At 40.8% G+C, this 13115-nt stretch overlaps 1 protein-coding gene across 36 annotated transcripts in view; it reads left to right on the top strand.

Moving 5' to 3' along the window:
* Positions 1–13115, top strand: part of LIMCH1 (LIM and calponin homology domains 1) — a 340384-nt gene that overhangs the window by 310399 nt on the left and 16870 nt on the right. For 15 of the 36 annotated variants that reach the window (XM_016951471.4, XM_009447572.5, XM_016951473.4 and 12 more), the window contains 5 exons: positions 1492–1532; positions 6281–6361; positions 9925–10017; positions 10875–10979; positions 12258–12385. In XM_016951471.4, the coding sequence (XP_016806960.1) occupies positions 1492–1532; positions 6281–6361; positions 9925–10017; positions 10875–10979; positions 12258–12385 (448 nt within the window). Of the gene's footprint in view, positions 1–674; positions 750–1491; positions 1533–6277; positions 6362–9924; positions 10018–10874; positions 10980–12257; positions 12386–13115 lie in introns of all 36 variants that reach the window. The other 21 variants (XM_009447566.5, XM_009447563.5, XM_016951469.4 and 18 more) reach the window with 7 other exon arrangements.

Consider the following 13115-nt stretch of genomic DNA (forward strand, 5'->3'; position numbering starts at 1 on the left):
AAAACAGTCATAAAATACATTTGAAAGTGACAAATTTCCTTTTCTTAGCTGCCTCTCAGCAGCAGAAAGATATCTCAAACTGATGTTTCAGTAAAATATGTGCGCATTAAAAACTGATTTTTTTTATTGAAAATGACGACAACAGCAGAGTTTAAGGATGCAAATCCTTGCCATGAGCCACCACAGAAAGGCATATACACAACCTTTATTTATACATACAAAAAACTTCTGCCACAGACTTCTATACATAACCTTTATGATGTGTAATGTATATGAGATAGTAATTAAACCACCCATCTTTGCTGCCTTTTATACTTTTCTAGTGTTCTCCAAAAAGCAATACAAATTATACATTTTTGTTCTTGCATAGTATATCATTCTATCATTTTGAGATTTAACATTTTAACACTATCACCATTAAGTATGACCCTATGAAATTTCATCTAACACCAAAGAAGACAATAGCATAAACTGTCCTGATTCTGTTGATTTTGTACATGTCTTCAGGTTTTATATGTGTGTTATTAAGACATTTTGTACTGTAGATTTACTGACTCTCAATTCTGGTATTGACTAGAGCCAAACTCCCTATAGTACTTGGGAGCATGGTTCTATTCAGTTCTCACCCCAGTTTTCATGGTTTTCTGTTTGTTCTGTTCTGCCATCTGATCTAGAGTCGCCTGGCACTGCCAGTGTTCCGCTTAGAGTTCAGAACTCTTGGCGACGATCCCAGTTTTTCTCCCAGTCAGGTAAACTGCATACTGGGTAGCTGTATTTCTTTTGTGCGAAAATCCATGTTGGGGCGATCAATGATGTCTGGCACTTGTCTTCATTTCTGATTTCTGGGGAAAAAATTATTTCTTATGCACAGTTAGCAAAGAGCTAGTTCTTTGATATTACTACCAGTTATGCTAAAATTGGGGGTAGGGGGAGAGGAATCACACAACTTTATGTTGATTTCAAGAATTCAAAGAAATAATAATATTCATCATTTTCTTGAGAGTCCCCTGCCTTTAAAAAAAAAAAAGATTAAAAGCATTTACCAGAAACTGATCATAGTTCTCTTGTTAACTGTGTCACTGTGTTTGCTTCCTGGGTGACATCTGGCCTTTGTTTGTATGGTACTTCTCCATGCCACACAGTGAGGGAACTGCTCAGTCAAGCCACAATGCAAGCTGCACTAAGAATCAGTACTAATAGGAACAGTTTTTGCTTCCTGTAGTCTAGTACCTGGTGTTAATTGATGTGATCAATCATTTGATAGTAGTTTAAACTTCTTTTGGTGATGGGTGCAACCTGCTACAGGGGTTGTCTGCTTTATTATGATTTTCTAATGTTCTTGACTTACCACACACACACACACACACACACACACACAAAATTGGTTTAAAGCTGATGTAGGAACTATACTCCACTGATAGGTCAAAAACAAAGACAATTAGAAAATACTCACATTCATATCTTTTTTTTCTTTCTTTTTTTTCTGTGCAGTGGATTCTCCAAGCAGTGAGAAGTCACCTGTTACAACACCTGTAAGTCACTCATTTTAAGGAATAAGATTATGAGTTAGTGTGATTTTAATTTATAACATTTGATTGGCTCAAAGAGTATTCAGGCCGGGTGCAGGCGGTGGCTCACGCCTGTAATCCCAACACTTTGGGAGGGTGAGGCGGGTGGATCACGAGGTCAGGTGTTCAAGATCAGGCTGACCAACATGGTGAAACACTGTCTCTTACTAAAAATACAAAAATTAGGCAGGTGTGGTGGCACCGAGATCGTGTCACTGCACTCCAGTCTGGGTGACAGAGCGAGACTTCGTCTCAAAAAAAAAAAAAAAAAAAAAAGAGTATTCAACCAAAATTGAGACCCAAACAATTGATTTGTAAAAGAATAATTAAAAGTCATATATAACGCCATTGGGTAAATTATAAAGACATGGATTATCATTATATGGAATTGTTACTGTGCCTGGAAATAAGTGATAAGAAAGCAAAATCTAAGAGGCAATTAAAATGAATGTGACAGACTTGGCATGGTGGCTCACACCTGTAATCCCAGCACTTTGGGAGACCGAGGTAGGTGGATCACTTGAGGTCAGGAGTTCGAGACCAACCTAGCCAACATGGCGAAACCCCGTCTCTACTGAAAACACAAAAATTAGCTGGGTGTGCTGGCGGGCACCTGTAATCCCAGCTACTCAGGAGGCTGAGGCAGGAGAATTGCTTCAATCCAGGAGGAAGAGGTTGTAGTGAGCCAAGATCACACTACTGCACTGCAGCCTGGGTGACAGAGCGAGACTCCATCTCAAAGAAAAGAAAAAAGAATAGAATAGAATAGAAGAATTAGTATTAAAACTGACAATTTCTATAGATACATTTTTTTAAATGTACCTCATTTTTAAATATGGGGATAATACTTGAACATAGTATATTGTTGGCAGATAGGACCTGGCCTGAACTCTCCAAGAGACCCAAACTCTCATTTTTGCACCCCTTCTCCTAATGAGTATTTGACCAATAATAACTGTAATGTTGCTTTCTATTTTGTATTTTAATGAAATAAGAAAACATTTGTTAATTAAAATAAGACACAAGGTGCTGTGGACATTCCTTGCTGCTGCATGGCATCTGAACTGGTATTTCTAATCTCAGGCCTTGTTCGCCCTCTGGAATTCCCATTAGATTTGGAGACTTTCTCTGTGGCACAACCAACTGTGGTATTGCCCATGAGCAACCCCGGCTCAGCCACATAATCACTACTGTGCCTTTGATTCTGGATTTAGCTGTGTAGCCCTGAAGGTGTTATATAACTTCTCTGACCCTCATCTTCCTTGACCGTACAGTAAGATGACAGTACTTTTCTTTTGAAGTTGTCATGTGCCTTAATTGAAATAATTATTCAGAAGCCCCTAGCACAGTGGCTGATATGTAAATAAATCCTCCCCCTCTCCCAATAGCTAATCCAAGAGGCCCACCATAGTCAATATCAATTCTTATCTGTAGGTAAATTGTCTCACTTAGGGAGTTCTAAGTGCCTCTGCAGAACAGAGAAGGGATCCATCACTTGTTGCATAACCCTTGATGTCCCCAGCCACAGTACAAAACTAGGGACTATCTGTGGAGGCTCAGTCCCAAGCCAATACTGGGAATCCTGAGTTTCCTGGGAAGCTGAGTTCATTGATGATGGATGGGAACCCCAGAACGATCCCAAAGCTGGCATCCATGGCACAGATCTGAAGATTTCCATTTTAAATTGCATTTGGAACAAAGATGTCAGTTGTTCATGCCCCCTGAGTAGGGGTGGAGAGGAAGGGCTTTCCAAAGAAACACATTCTCATTTCTTGTTTAAGGAAAATAGAATAAGAAAGACACAAATCACTGGCCTACTTAAGTAAATGCTCTGAAAATTTCATGTGCTTTTGATAGTAAATGTCTCATCATAGAATAGAAAATAAAAGAAACTTGAAATAAGTAACGCTTCAAGAGGAGATAAGCATTAGATTATGCTGGCCTCCGTAGACTCTGGCTATTTTTGGTCAGTCTTGGAGTACCAGAGGCCCTCGGGACTATGAAAGAAAGGGACTCTGATGGTAGGAGATGCATTACCCAGCATGAGGGGATTCCATTCATTTATTCAACAAACATTTGTTGAGGGCCTAAAAATATAAGGTCTTGGGGTAGATAGGAGGATGAGGGGCTCTTCCTGCCTCCTGAAGAATCCCTAGGCCAGAGGAAGATGTGGACTTGTAAACAGGTAAATTGTAGGACAAAGTGGGTTAAATGCTGTCCATTCTGACTTCCTCTAGCACCTTTTACATCTCTTATGATAGTTATCACACTGTCTTCTGGTCATATGCATATATTGGTCACTTTTCCACTCCACACGCACTCAGGTGTAAGCTCCGTGAGGCTGGGCCACTTGGCTAGCTGGTAACCCCGCCCTGGCCCACAGTCAGTGGGCCATAATCTGCAAATTATCTGCAAAAGGAGCAAGATCATTGTTTCATTCTCTCCTGTTTATCATGCTGGTTTCTTCCCCTTTATCCTCCTCTTAAAATACCCACTGCTTTCCTCTGTTGCCTTTTAACACATATTCTGTATTTTCTGTGCTCAATCCCCCCACCCCACACTTCCTCCTCCTACCTGCCCACTCCTTACTTGACTTATTCCTGAGAGCACCGCCTAGTGAAATTTAGAAATTAAATAATTCCTAATCGTTTCTCTTATTTTCCTACTATTGGACTTTCCTCAGTGTTTTTTCTATGGCTTTATTCACATAAACATCCCCTTTTCCCTCAAAAGACAAAGAGGGGCCATGCCCCTGGAAGAGCTTCTGAATGTTTAAACCACCTCGAAGTTCTAGAACAATGACAGGTGGAGCCAACTTCCAACACCATTAAATTCCAATAGAATTTCCCATCTGGTATAACCACATTTGGATAACATTTATGGTCATCCAAGGGAGTTTGGGAAATTTTAGATTACAGATGCTGTTCAACTTAAGAATGGGGTCACAGCCCAATAAAGATATTGTAAGTTGAAAATACTTCAAGTCAAAACTGCATTTGATATGCCCAACCTACTGAACATTATAGCTCAGCCTAGCCTACCTTAAATGTGCTCAAAACATTATGTTAGCCTGCAATTGGGCAACATCATCTTACACAAAGTCTATTTTATGATAAAGTGTTGAATATCTCATGAAATTTATTGAATACCATCCTAAAAGTGAAAAATAGAATGGCTGTTTGGGTATTTGAAGTACAGTTTCTGCCAACTCCATATTGCTTTCGTACCATTATAAACTTGAAAAAATGTTAAGTTAACCCACCTAAGCTGGGGACCATCTGTATACACAATTAAATGATTTTCCCCCTGCATAACTTCCAAGAGCCTGTAATATGCTAATGTGCAGTGTGAAACTCAGGAGTGGCAAGCAGGAAGCAATAAGCTAGTATCCCTAGATTATTGGCCCACTTGGGTTTGACTATTCTGTGAGCATCACGGCCATCCCAATCAATTGCAGGAAGCACAGCAGCAAGAGTACAAAATGAGGACCATGTTTTATTTGTCCAAATATATTAAAGTTCTAAATATTGATGAAGTTATAAATCAAGCATTGCCCATAGCCTGGCCTGCATTCTCTGCCTGAAGATACTTCCCTGGGCCAGGGAATGTGGATCTGTTGGGGGCCAGGCAGAGTGGGAGGTGGGCTGGCCCAGGTACCCTGGGCACTAACTGGATCTATCAAAACCTTGGATAGGACTGACCCTGTTCATCTTCCCAGGCTACCAGGGTACATAGATTTTGCCTGCACCCCTCCCCACCCCAACCCTGTTTCCCATCCCCCATCAACTTCCCCACCCTTGCCTTGCTTTTTCAACTTAAGATTCCCAGGCAGTTGCTTCCCTGTCCTACCCCATCAGAACAAAGGGAAGGGAGGAGCACAGTTATTGTGCCCTGGTCTGCCTGGGCACCTACTCTGGGTGACTGGGGCAGCCGACTTTAAACACAGCAGCCCCTCTTTTCCTGGTTTCCTGGGGGCAGGCTGTGATTTCCCTTCCCCCCACCTGTACCCTCCCAGTCTCATATTCTGTGGCCTGGGCACCTGCTTCGGTTCATGGATTTTTCTCTGTTATTCCTCATTATTTACTTGGTTCCCAAACTTGCAAAAACCTTTTATTAATACAAAAAGGAAGTAAGTCTTTGAGCTTGAGTGTTTGTGTCATGCGGGCCCCAGGGCAAGTGATCTGCTTGCCTGGATCTTAGGTGGTACTGGTGAGCATTGGTGAGTTAAACAACCCACTGTAGGGAAAAGTGGTAGGAAAAGCAACAGTAGTATAAAAGATTAGTTTTTATAGCGTGACAAACACCACTTCTTACAAAATGCATTTCTGCTAAAATAACTGGTCTCGTTTGCTTGGACCCAGGATCAATATGCAGAATGAGCACCTTAGGTTCAGAAGCATGAATGCATTTAAGAGAAATCACTTCTAAGAGAAATGAAGCAAAGCCTTCCAATGCCAGTGGCTAATTACTTTGTGTTTTCATTAGCTCCAAAAAGATTCACAGAATCATACCAGCGTCTTGGAAGTAAACCAAAGAGGGACTAAGATTAAAAAATGGTTTCTGCCACCAAAGAGGATGTTTAGATATATGAAGCCTTCTGCTCCTGTGTGTCAATCTGGGTGCCAGGCCAGAGGCCAATTGTCTACTCTTCACCCGGCCTGTCCCTTGAGGACATGGCTCAATTCTGATCATGGTTTTATTTTTCTAAGCAGTTTAAGTTCTGGGCATGGGACCCAGAAGAGGAGCGCAGGCGACAGGAAAAATGGCAACAGGAACAGGAACGTTTGCTCCAGGTAGGATGGGGTTTGCTGCTTTTTTTATTTTTCCTTTTTTGTCCTCTTGCTTTCCATTGCATTAAATAGACTTTTAGCACAGGAAATGAATGGAATCAAGTTATTCTCGGAAGTTAGTGAGTCTCAAGTCAGTTCATTTTGTGTCCTTGTAACAGGGTACCCTGTGTCTCATTCTTCCTGCCAAAGACTGCAATAATAAACATGATGAAAAACCATTCATATTAACACTGAACCAAAAAACCCTCCAAGTATGGATAAGGGCCAGTCTACCCATTCATCACCTCCTTAGTTGCCAGTCAATTTCCAGTCAAGTAGCAGTGGGAATGAATTATCTAAAAGCTCTCTGCTAGCATACACGTGAAATAAAATTTAGCCTCAGTCTACTTTCTTAAATAGAAACTTTTGCTCTACCTTTGAGGGCTGGGCGTGGTGGCTCACGACTGTAATCCCAGCACTTTGGGAGGCCGATGTGAGTGCATCATCTGAGGTCAGGAGTTGGAAACCAGCCTGGCCAACATGACGAAACCCCGTCTCTACCAAAAATACAAAAATTAGCTGGGCATGGTGATGCACACCTGTAATTCCTGCTACTCGGGAGGTTGAGACAGAAGAATCGCTTGAACTCAGAAGGCAGAGGTTGCAGTGAGCTGAGATCATGCCACTGCACTCCAGCCTAGACAACAGAGTGAGAATGTCTAAAAAAAAAAAAGCCGATGTGAGTGGATCACCTGAGGTCAGGAGTTGGAGACTAGCCTGAGACCAACATGGAGAAACCCCATCTCTACTAAAAATACAAAATTAGCCGGGCGTGGTGTCACATGCCTGTAATCCCAGCTAGGGAGGCTGAGACAGGAGAATCGTTTGAACCCGTGAGGCGGAGGTTGCAGTGAGCCGAGATCACGCCATTGCACTCCAGCCTGGACGACAAAAACAAAACTCCATCTCAAAAAAAAGAAGAAAAGAAAAAGAAATGTTTGCTCTACCTTTGAGTAAAAGCTGCTGATTATCAATTCTAGAAAAATTCTGGTAGTAAGTTCATCATACTCCCACTTCATGCCAGTTTTATGGATTAACAGGGCTTCAAAAGGTAACCTAGCAACCTAAAGAACTAACCCATGTTGGGTACCTGGGATGTGCCAGGAACTGAGGTTAGCGCTTGACATTTTTACTTCATTTATCCTCAAACAGCACTTCAAAGTATGTCTTATTAGCCCTTGTTTGCAATTGAAGAAAGTAAAGTTCACTGAAATTAAGTTAATTGCCCAAGGTTACACAACTAATAGGTGTCAAGACCAGATTCAAATCCAAGTCTGGATGACTTTAAAACTCATGCTCCTTCTACTACATTCCCACTAGTACTGATTTTACAAAAATAAATAAATAAATAAATAAATAAATAAATAAAGGAAAATAATGTTAAATCTCATTAATTTTGATGACTTTCTGCTGCTTGTAGAAAGCAATGCTTTTTTTGACGTTTGTTCATTTTTTAAATTATACTTCAAGTTCTGGGATACACGTGCAGAACGGGCAGGTTTGTTACATAGGTATACACATGTCATGGTGGTTTGCTGCACCCACCAACCCGTCACCTACATTAGGTATTTCTCCTAATGCTGTCCCTCCACTAGCCCCCCAACCCCTGACAGGCCCCGGTGTGTGGTATTCCCCTCCCTGTGTCCATGTGTTCTCATTGTTCATCTCCCACTTATGAGTGAGAACATGCAGTGCGTAGAAAGCAATGCTTAATGCAAGTTTATTTTACTTACTTTTTCTTTTCTTTTTTTTTTTTCCTAATCCTTTTGGCTTATTTCCCAGGGATGAGGTGGTAGACAGTGATTTAGATAGCAGTAGTAGGTGGTAGTGTGGTTTTGGCTCTGCCTGTTAAGTTTGGCATTTTGTAACTTGCAGAAGGTTAAGCCTTCAATACCAAACTGTTAGTAGGAACCCGATTCATCAAAATCTCAGGGCTACTGGGATTTGAGGTCCATTGTGAGACGTGCACCCCTGACCATCTGCTCGTCTCTGGGAGAGTTAGGTGCTCATTCCCCAGCTAAATGGTGAACAGCCAAGAGTCAGATTTCCACAAAGTGAAGTCAGGCAAATGTGCTCCTCACTGTGGTGCTCTATTACACACCAAGGGGTGACCCTGGTAACAGAGGCGGGCACCAGGCCTTTGTATTGCTCCTGTGTTTCTAACTTGTTGCCTGGTATGGCATCGTGAGTTATGGGCCAAGGTGTTTGTAGGGGAGGGTGTGAGAGAGAGAGAGAGATCGTGTGTGTGTGTGTGTGTGAGTGAAATACTGCATCTTTCACTCTCTGCATCTCTGCATCATCAGTTCATCCTGTTGGTGAGGGGAACACGTGATGTAAGTTCCTAGAACCAAGAAGCCTAAGAAGCTTTACTTGTTTTCAGCTTTTATGTAGTTTTAAGGTCTCTTTCCTGTATTCTAAAAAGCCCCTGAAGTCCCTCTCTAAAACTTTACAATACTTGGTTTTCATAACAATTTTTACCAGGAAATAAAAAGCATGCCATGGGTTGATCAACAATGATTTTGTTAGAGTTAATAAGAACACCAGGCTCCAGAGAATGCCAAGAAAGTCCTCCTGCTCCTAAGATACCAATGAAACAGGTGATGCCTGGAGGAAATCTCAGTGGCTTCCCCATGAAGACAGAAGCAGACTTGTTTCAGCCTCGAAGAGAGGATTGACAATAGTCAGCCTAAAATATCTGAGTGTGTGCACCACACATAAATGGTTCCTTTGTCTCTGTCATGTCAGGATGCCATTCCCAAGGCATCAGGAGTGTCACTTCTCATTTTATGCATTAATTTTAATCCCCATTTATTCATTTCTTCTAATCAGCCATCAGGGACTCCAATCACATTTTAAACACCACTTTTATTCTTAGTATGTTCTTTTTTCCCCCCAGAAATGGTGACTTCTGCTGCATTATTTCTGAAAACAAAAATGGCAGTTCTGAAGAAGTACTCTAATGGACTGTTTAAAAACTACTCTTAATTCAGAAGTTACTTAAAGCTAGGAAGACTCTATTTTGGTAGAATAGTCACAAGCAAAGAGTAATTCAGCTATTCAGCTAATTATCATCTTGTCCACGGTGGACCTTTCTGTATTGTGTGTCTAATAAACCTTCAAGGTTTTTCATCTTTTATTACACTCTCCTCGCAGCAATGCATTTCTATTAGTGGAATGGCAAAACTCATCTCCAAAGGGCCCAATAAAACCAAACTATTGGTTTAGCACACCTGGAACAAAACTGGAGTGAAGGAAGATTTTAGAGGCTTTCCACCTTTCCGTCTTTTCTCTTTCCGTAAGCAAAACATGAGCAGCAGAAAATACTGCTGTCCATTGGATTATGTTCCCAAAATGTTTGAGTGCCACAAAACCATATTCCCTTTTTATTGCATGAATCAATTAAATTCAGAATCCTAACAAGAAGAAGATAATCTTGCAACATATTGTACATGGTGGTTTAGGGGGGAAAATTCCCGATGACGTATGCAATGGTCAGTTGAGAACAATCTATGGAAATTCCATAACAGGAGAGATACCAGAAGGAGCAGGACAAGCTGAAAGAAGAGTGGGAAAAGGCCCAAAAGGAGGTGGAAGAGGAAGAACGCAGATACTATGAGGAGGTAGGAAATTCCCAAGAAGGAATTTGACCCTTGTCATCCCAATTCCTCAAAGTCTAGCAACACTCTCTGTGTCTGTGGCATGCGGATGCATGTGGCTGTGTCTGACTCTTTACTGACAGCAGAATCCCATCAAGCTCTTTAAAACAGTCATGTCATTTAGGTTCTAAAAGACCACAATTCCTCACAAATACAGTTCGTGATAAGGGTGTGTTGAGTCACAGTCAAGGGAGACGATACAATTACATCTGTTCTGTAATCAGTGAGTCAGATTCTTGATTGATCTTAGAGAGGTGACATGAAATAATCAGTTCCATTCATTTGTGTGTTTGTTGTTTGGTAATAGTGAATTAATTTTATGAGAATAATTTTGATATTGAGGCTGAATGACTGCATTTACTATATAGCACTAAAGAGACTTGGAGGAGAAGAGAATTTTGTTTAGGTTCATTTTGTTTTTTAAATGAATAAGCCAGAACATATTAGATAACTTAAAGGGGGCTGCATTTTATGTATGTTATCTAAAGTTTGTTCATGATTAATATTGTGAATTTTATATTCAACAATACTTTTTGTGCATAATCAGATCCCTAATAGCATTTCTAATTAGGCTTCTTGTATTACTCTAACTAATTAATTTGCAGAGTCTTTGTTTTTCAAAATTAAATGTTAATTTCTAAATTATTACCCATGGAGAGTGTTATATGATTTGCATGCTTTTGGAAAATAAGACTTTTTAAAATGTCCTGCTTGTTCGAACATATTCTGATTTTTTTCTAAAGTGCCTTAATGACATTTTTCTCTTGACAAATATGATTTTTATTTTCCCCCCTTTCATCGATTCCTGTCCTTCCCCTTAGGAGCGTAAGATAATTGAAGACACTGTGGTTCCATTTACTGTTTCTTCAAGTTCCGCTGACCAGCTGTCTACCTCTTCCTCCATGACTGAAGGCAGTGGGACAATGGTGAGACCACAGATTAAAAGCAATTTGTGAAATAAATAAACCTAAATGGAAGTACAAAACCCCAAGAGCAAGGTTACCGAACAGACTCACTAGTTTAAGTCCAAGACTAGCTATTCCCCTAGAATCACGTCAGCTACTGTGTGGCCATTGTACCCCATTGTTCTATCACTGCTGCAGCCAAATTCTAGAGTCATTTCCTGGGGAGTGGTAAAGTCATTACCCCAGCAAGATCTATCCCAGTAGTCTGGAAGCCAAAGTCTCTCCACACCTGACTGGCAAGATCTCAATTAGTGAAGTCATATTCTGGAATATCCTTCTCACAGCCCAGTTGCCAGATCATTCATTCATTCAATATATATTTATTCCCCTCTGCCATACTATACATTCTTTTCCATTGTTTGGCAGTAGCAAAGATGTCAATAACATATTCTCCACCAGCATCCATGAAAATTGCTTCTAACCCCCCGACATTCCACAAGACCTGTAGTCCCAGCTGCCTGGGAGGCTGAGGCGAAGGATCCCTTAAGCCAAGGAGGTAAAGGCTGCAGTGAACATGATCTTGCCATTGCACCACTGTACTCCAGCCCGGGTGAGAGAAAAAGACCCTATCTCTAAAGGAAATAATAATAATAATAAAAACTAATGCATGCTGGGCTTAACACTCAGGTGATGGGTGCAGCAAACCACCATGGCACATGTTTATCTGTGTAACAAACCTGCACATCCTGCATATTTACCCCAAAACTTAAAAACAAAACAACAAATTAAAAAACCGAAATAAATAAATAAAATGAACTTACGTAGAACAGCACTAAAAACAAACAAAAATCCACAAGAAATTTACATGTTGTCTTTGAAGGCCAGAGAGAGCCTACAAAGTCTGGTCTGCCTCCACATTCCCCAAATAAGGTCATAGAAGATGGAAGTACAGGGCAGAAGTTATATCAAGACCTGGGTGGTCCATAATCCACATAAAGGAAAATAACCTGTGGATACCAGAAAACCATTTGTCCTGCAATGAGCGGTCCTATGACTGTTTTATTTTGAAAGAGGGGTTTTCTAATCAATTCCCTTTTGTGATAACTTTCTAAAGAGATTCAGATTATACATTTATTCCAAATAGTTGGAAATCAGTTGCTATTCAGTTAATTTGGACAACTGTTCTTTAAATTATAGGTAACATGATTGAAAAATACTTCAAATATTCCTGGCCAGAGATAAGGGTTATACAGTGTGTTTAAAATTTATACTTAAGATTTTCATTGTTTTTCTCCTTAGAATAAGATAGACCTGGGAAACTGTCAAGATGAAAAACAAGACAGAAGATGGAAGAAATCATTCCAGGGAGATGACAGTGACTTATTGCTGAAGACTAGGGAAAGTGATCGACTGGAGGAGAAGGGCAGGTATGAGCCCATCCCAAGCCATCCATGAAAATGTGCAAAGCTGGGCTCTGCTCGTGCACGCCCAGGAAGGGTACTCATTGCTGATGCAAATTACATTCAGCTTCGAAATGAATGTTCCAGTAATACATTACATATTGTTTGGACATATTTTGTAATAGGTCTAAAATCAGTGCCCTTATGCTTTTGAATATAAATAGCCTTATTTTTTTTTCTTTTTTCTTTTTTTTTTTGCTTGAGACGGAGTCTCACTCTGTCTCAGGCTGGAGTGCCATGGTGCGATCTTGGCTCACTGCAACTGCTACCTCCCAGGTTCAAGCGAGTCTCCTCCCTCAGCCTCCCAAGTAGCTGGGACTACAGGTGCGTGCCACCACGCCCAGCTAATTTTTGTATTTTTAGTAGAGATGGGGTTTCGTCATGTTGGTCAGGCTGGTCTCGAACTCCTGACCTCAGGTGATCCACCTGCCTCCACCTCCTGAAGTACTGGGATTACAGGTGTGAGCCACCATGCCTGGCCTAAATAGCCTTATTTTTAAATAGGCAAACTCTTTTTTAAACAAAGGGGGACAGTATCAGTCTTCAAAAGCTGATTCAAAGCCCCAAACCTAAATATTACTCACTTGAAATGATGAATGTGTCTGGAGTGATAGAAATTGAAATGAGAACCTGGGGTCCCACCACTGTGGTTTCACTGTGGACCTGAAGTTGGCCATTATTATCCCCTGAGCTGTAA

Source organism: Pan troglodytes, chromosome 3, assembly GCF_028858775.2.
Source record: "Pan troglodytes isolate AG18354 chromosome 3, NHGRI_mPanTro3-v2.0_pri, whole genome shotgun sequence".
In the NCBI taxonomy this organism is placed as follows: domain Eukaryota; kingdom Metazoa; phylum Chordata; class Mammalia; order Primates; family Hominidae; genus Pan; species Pan troglodytes.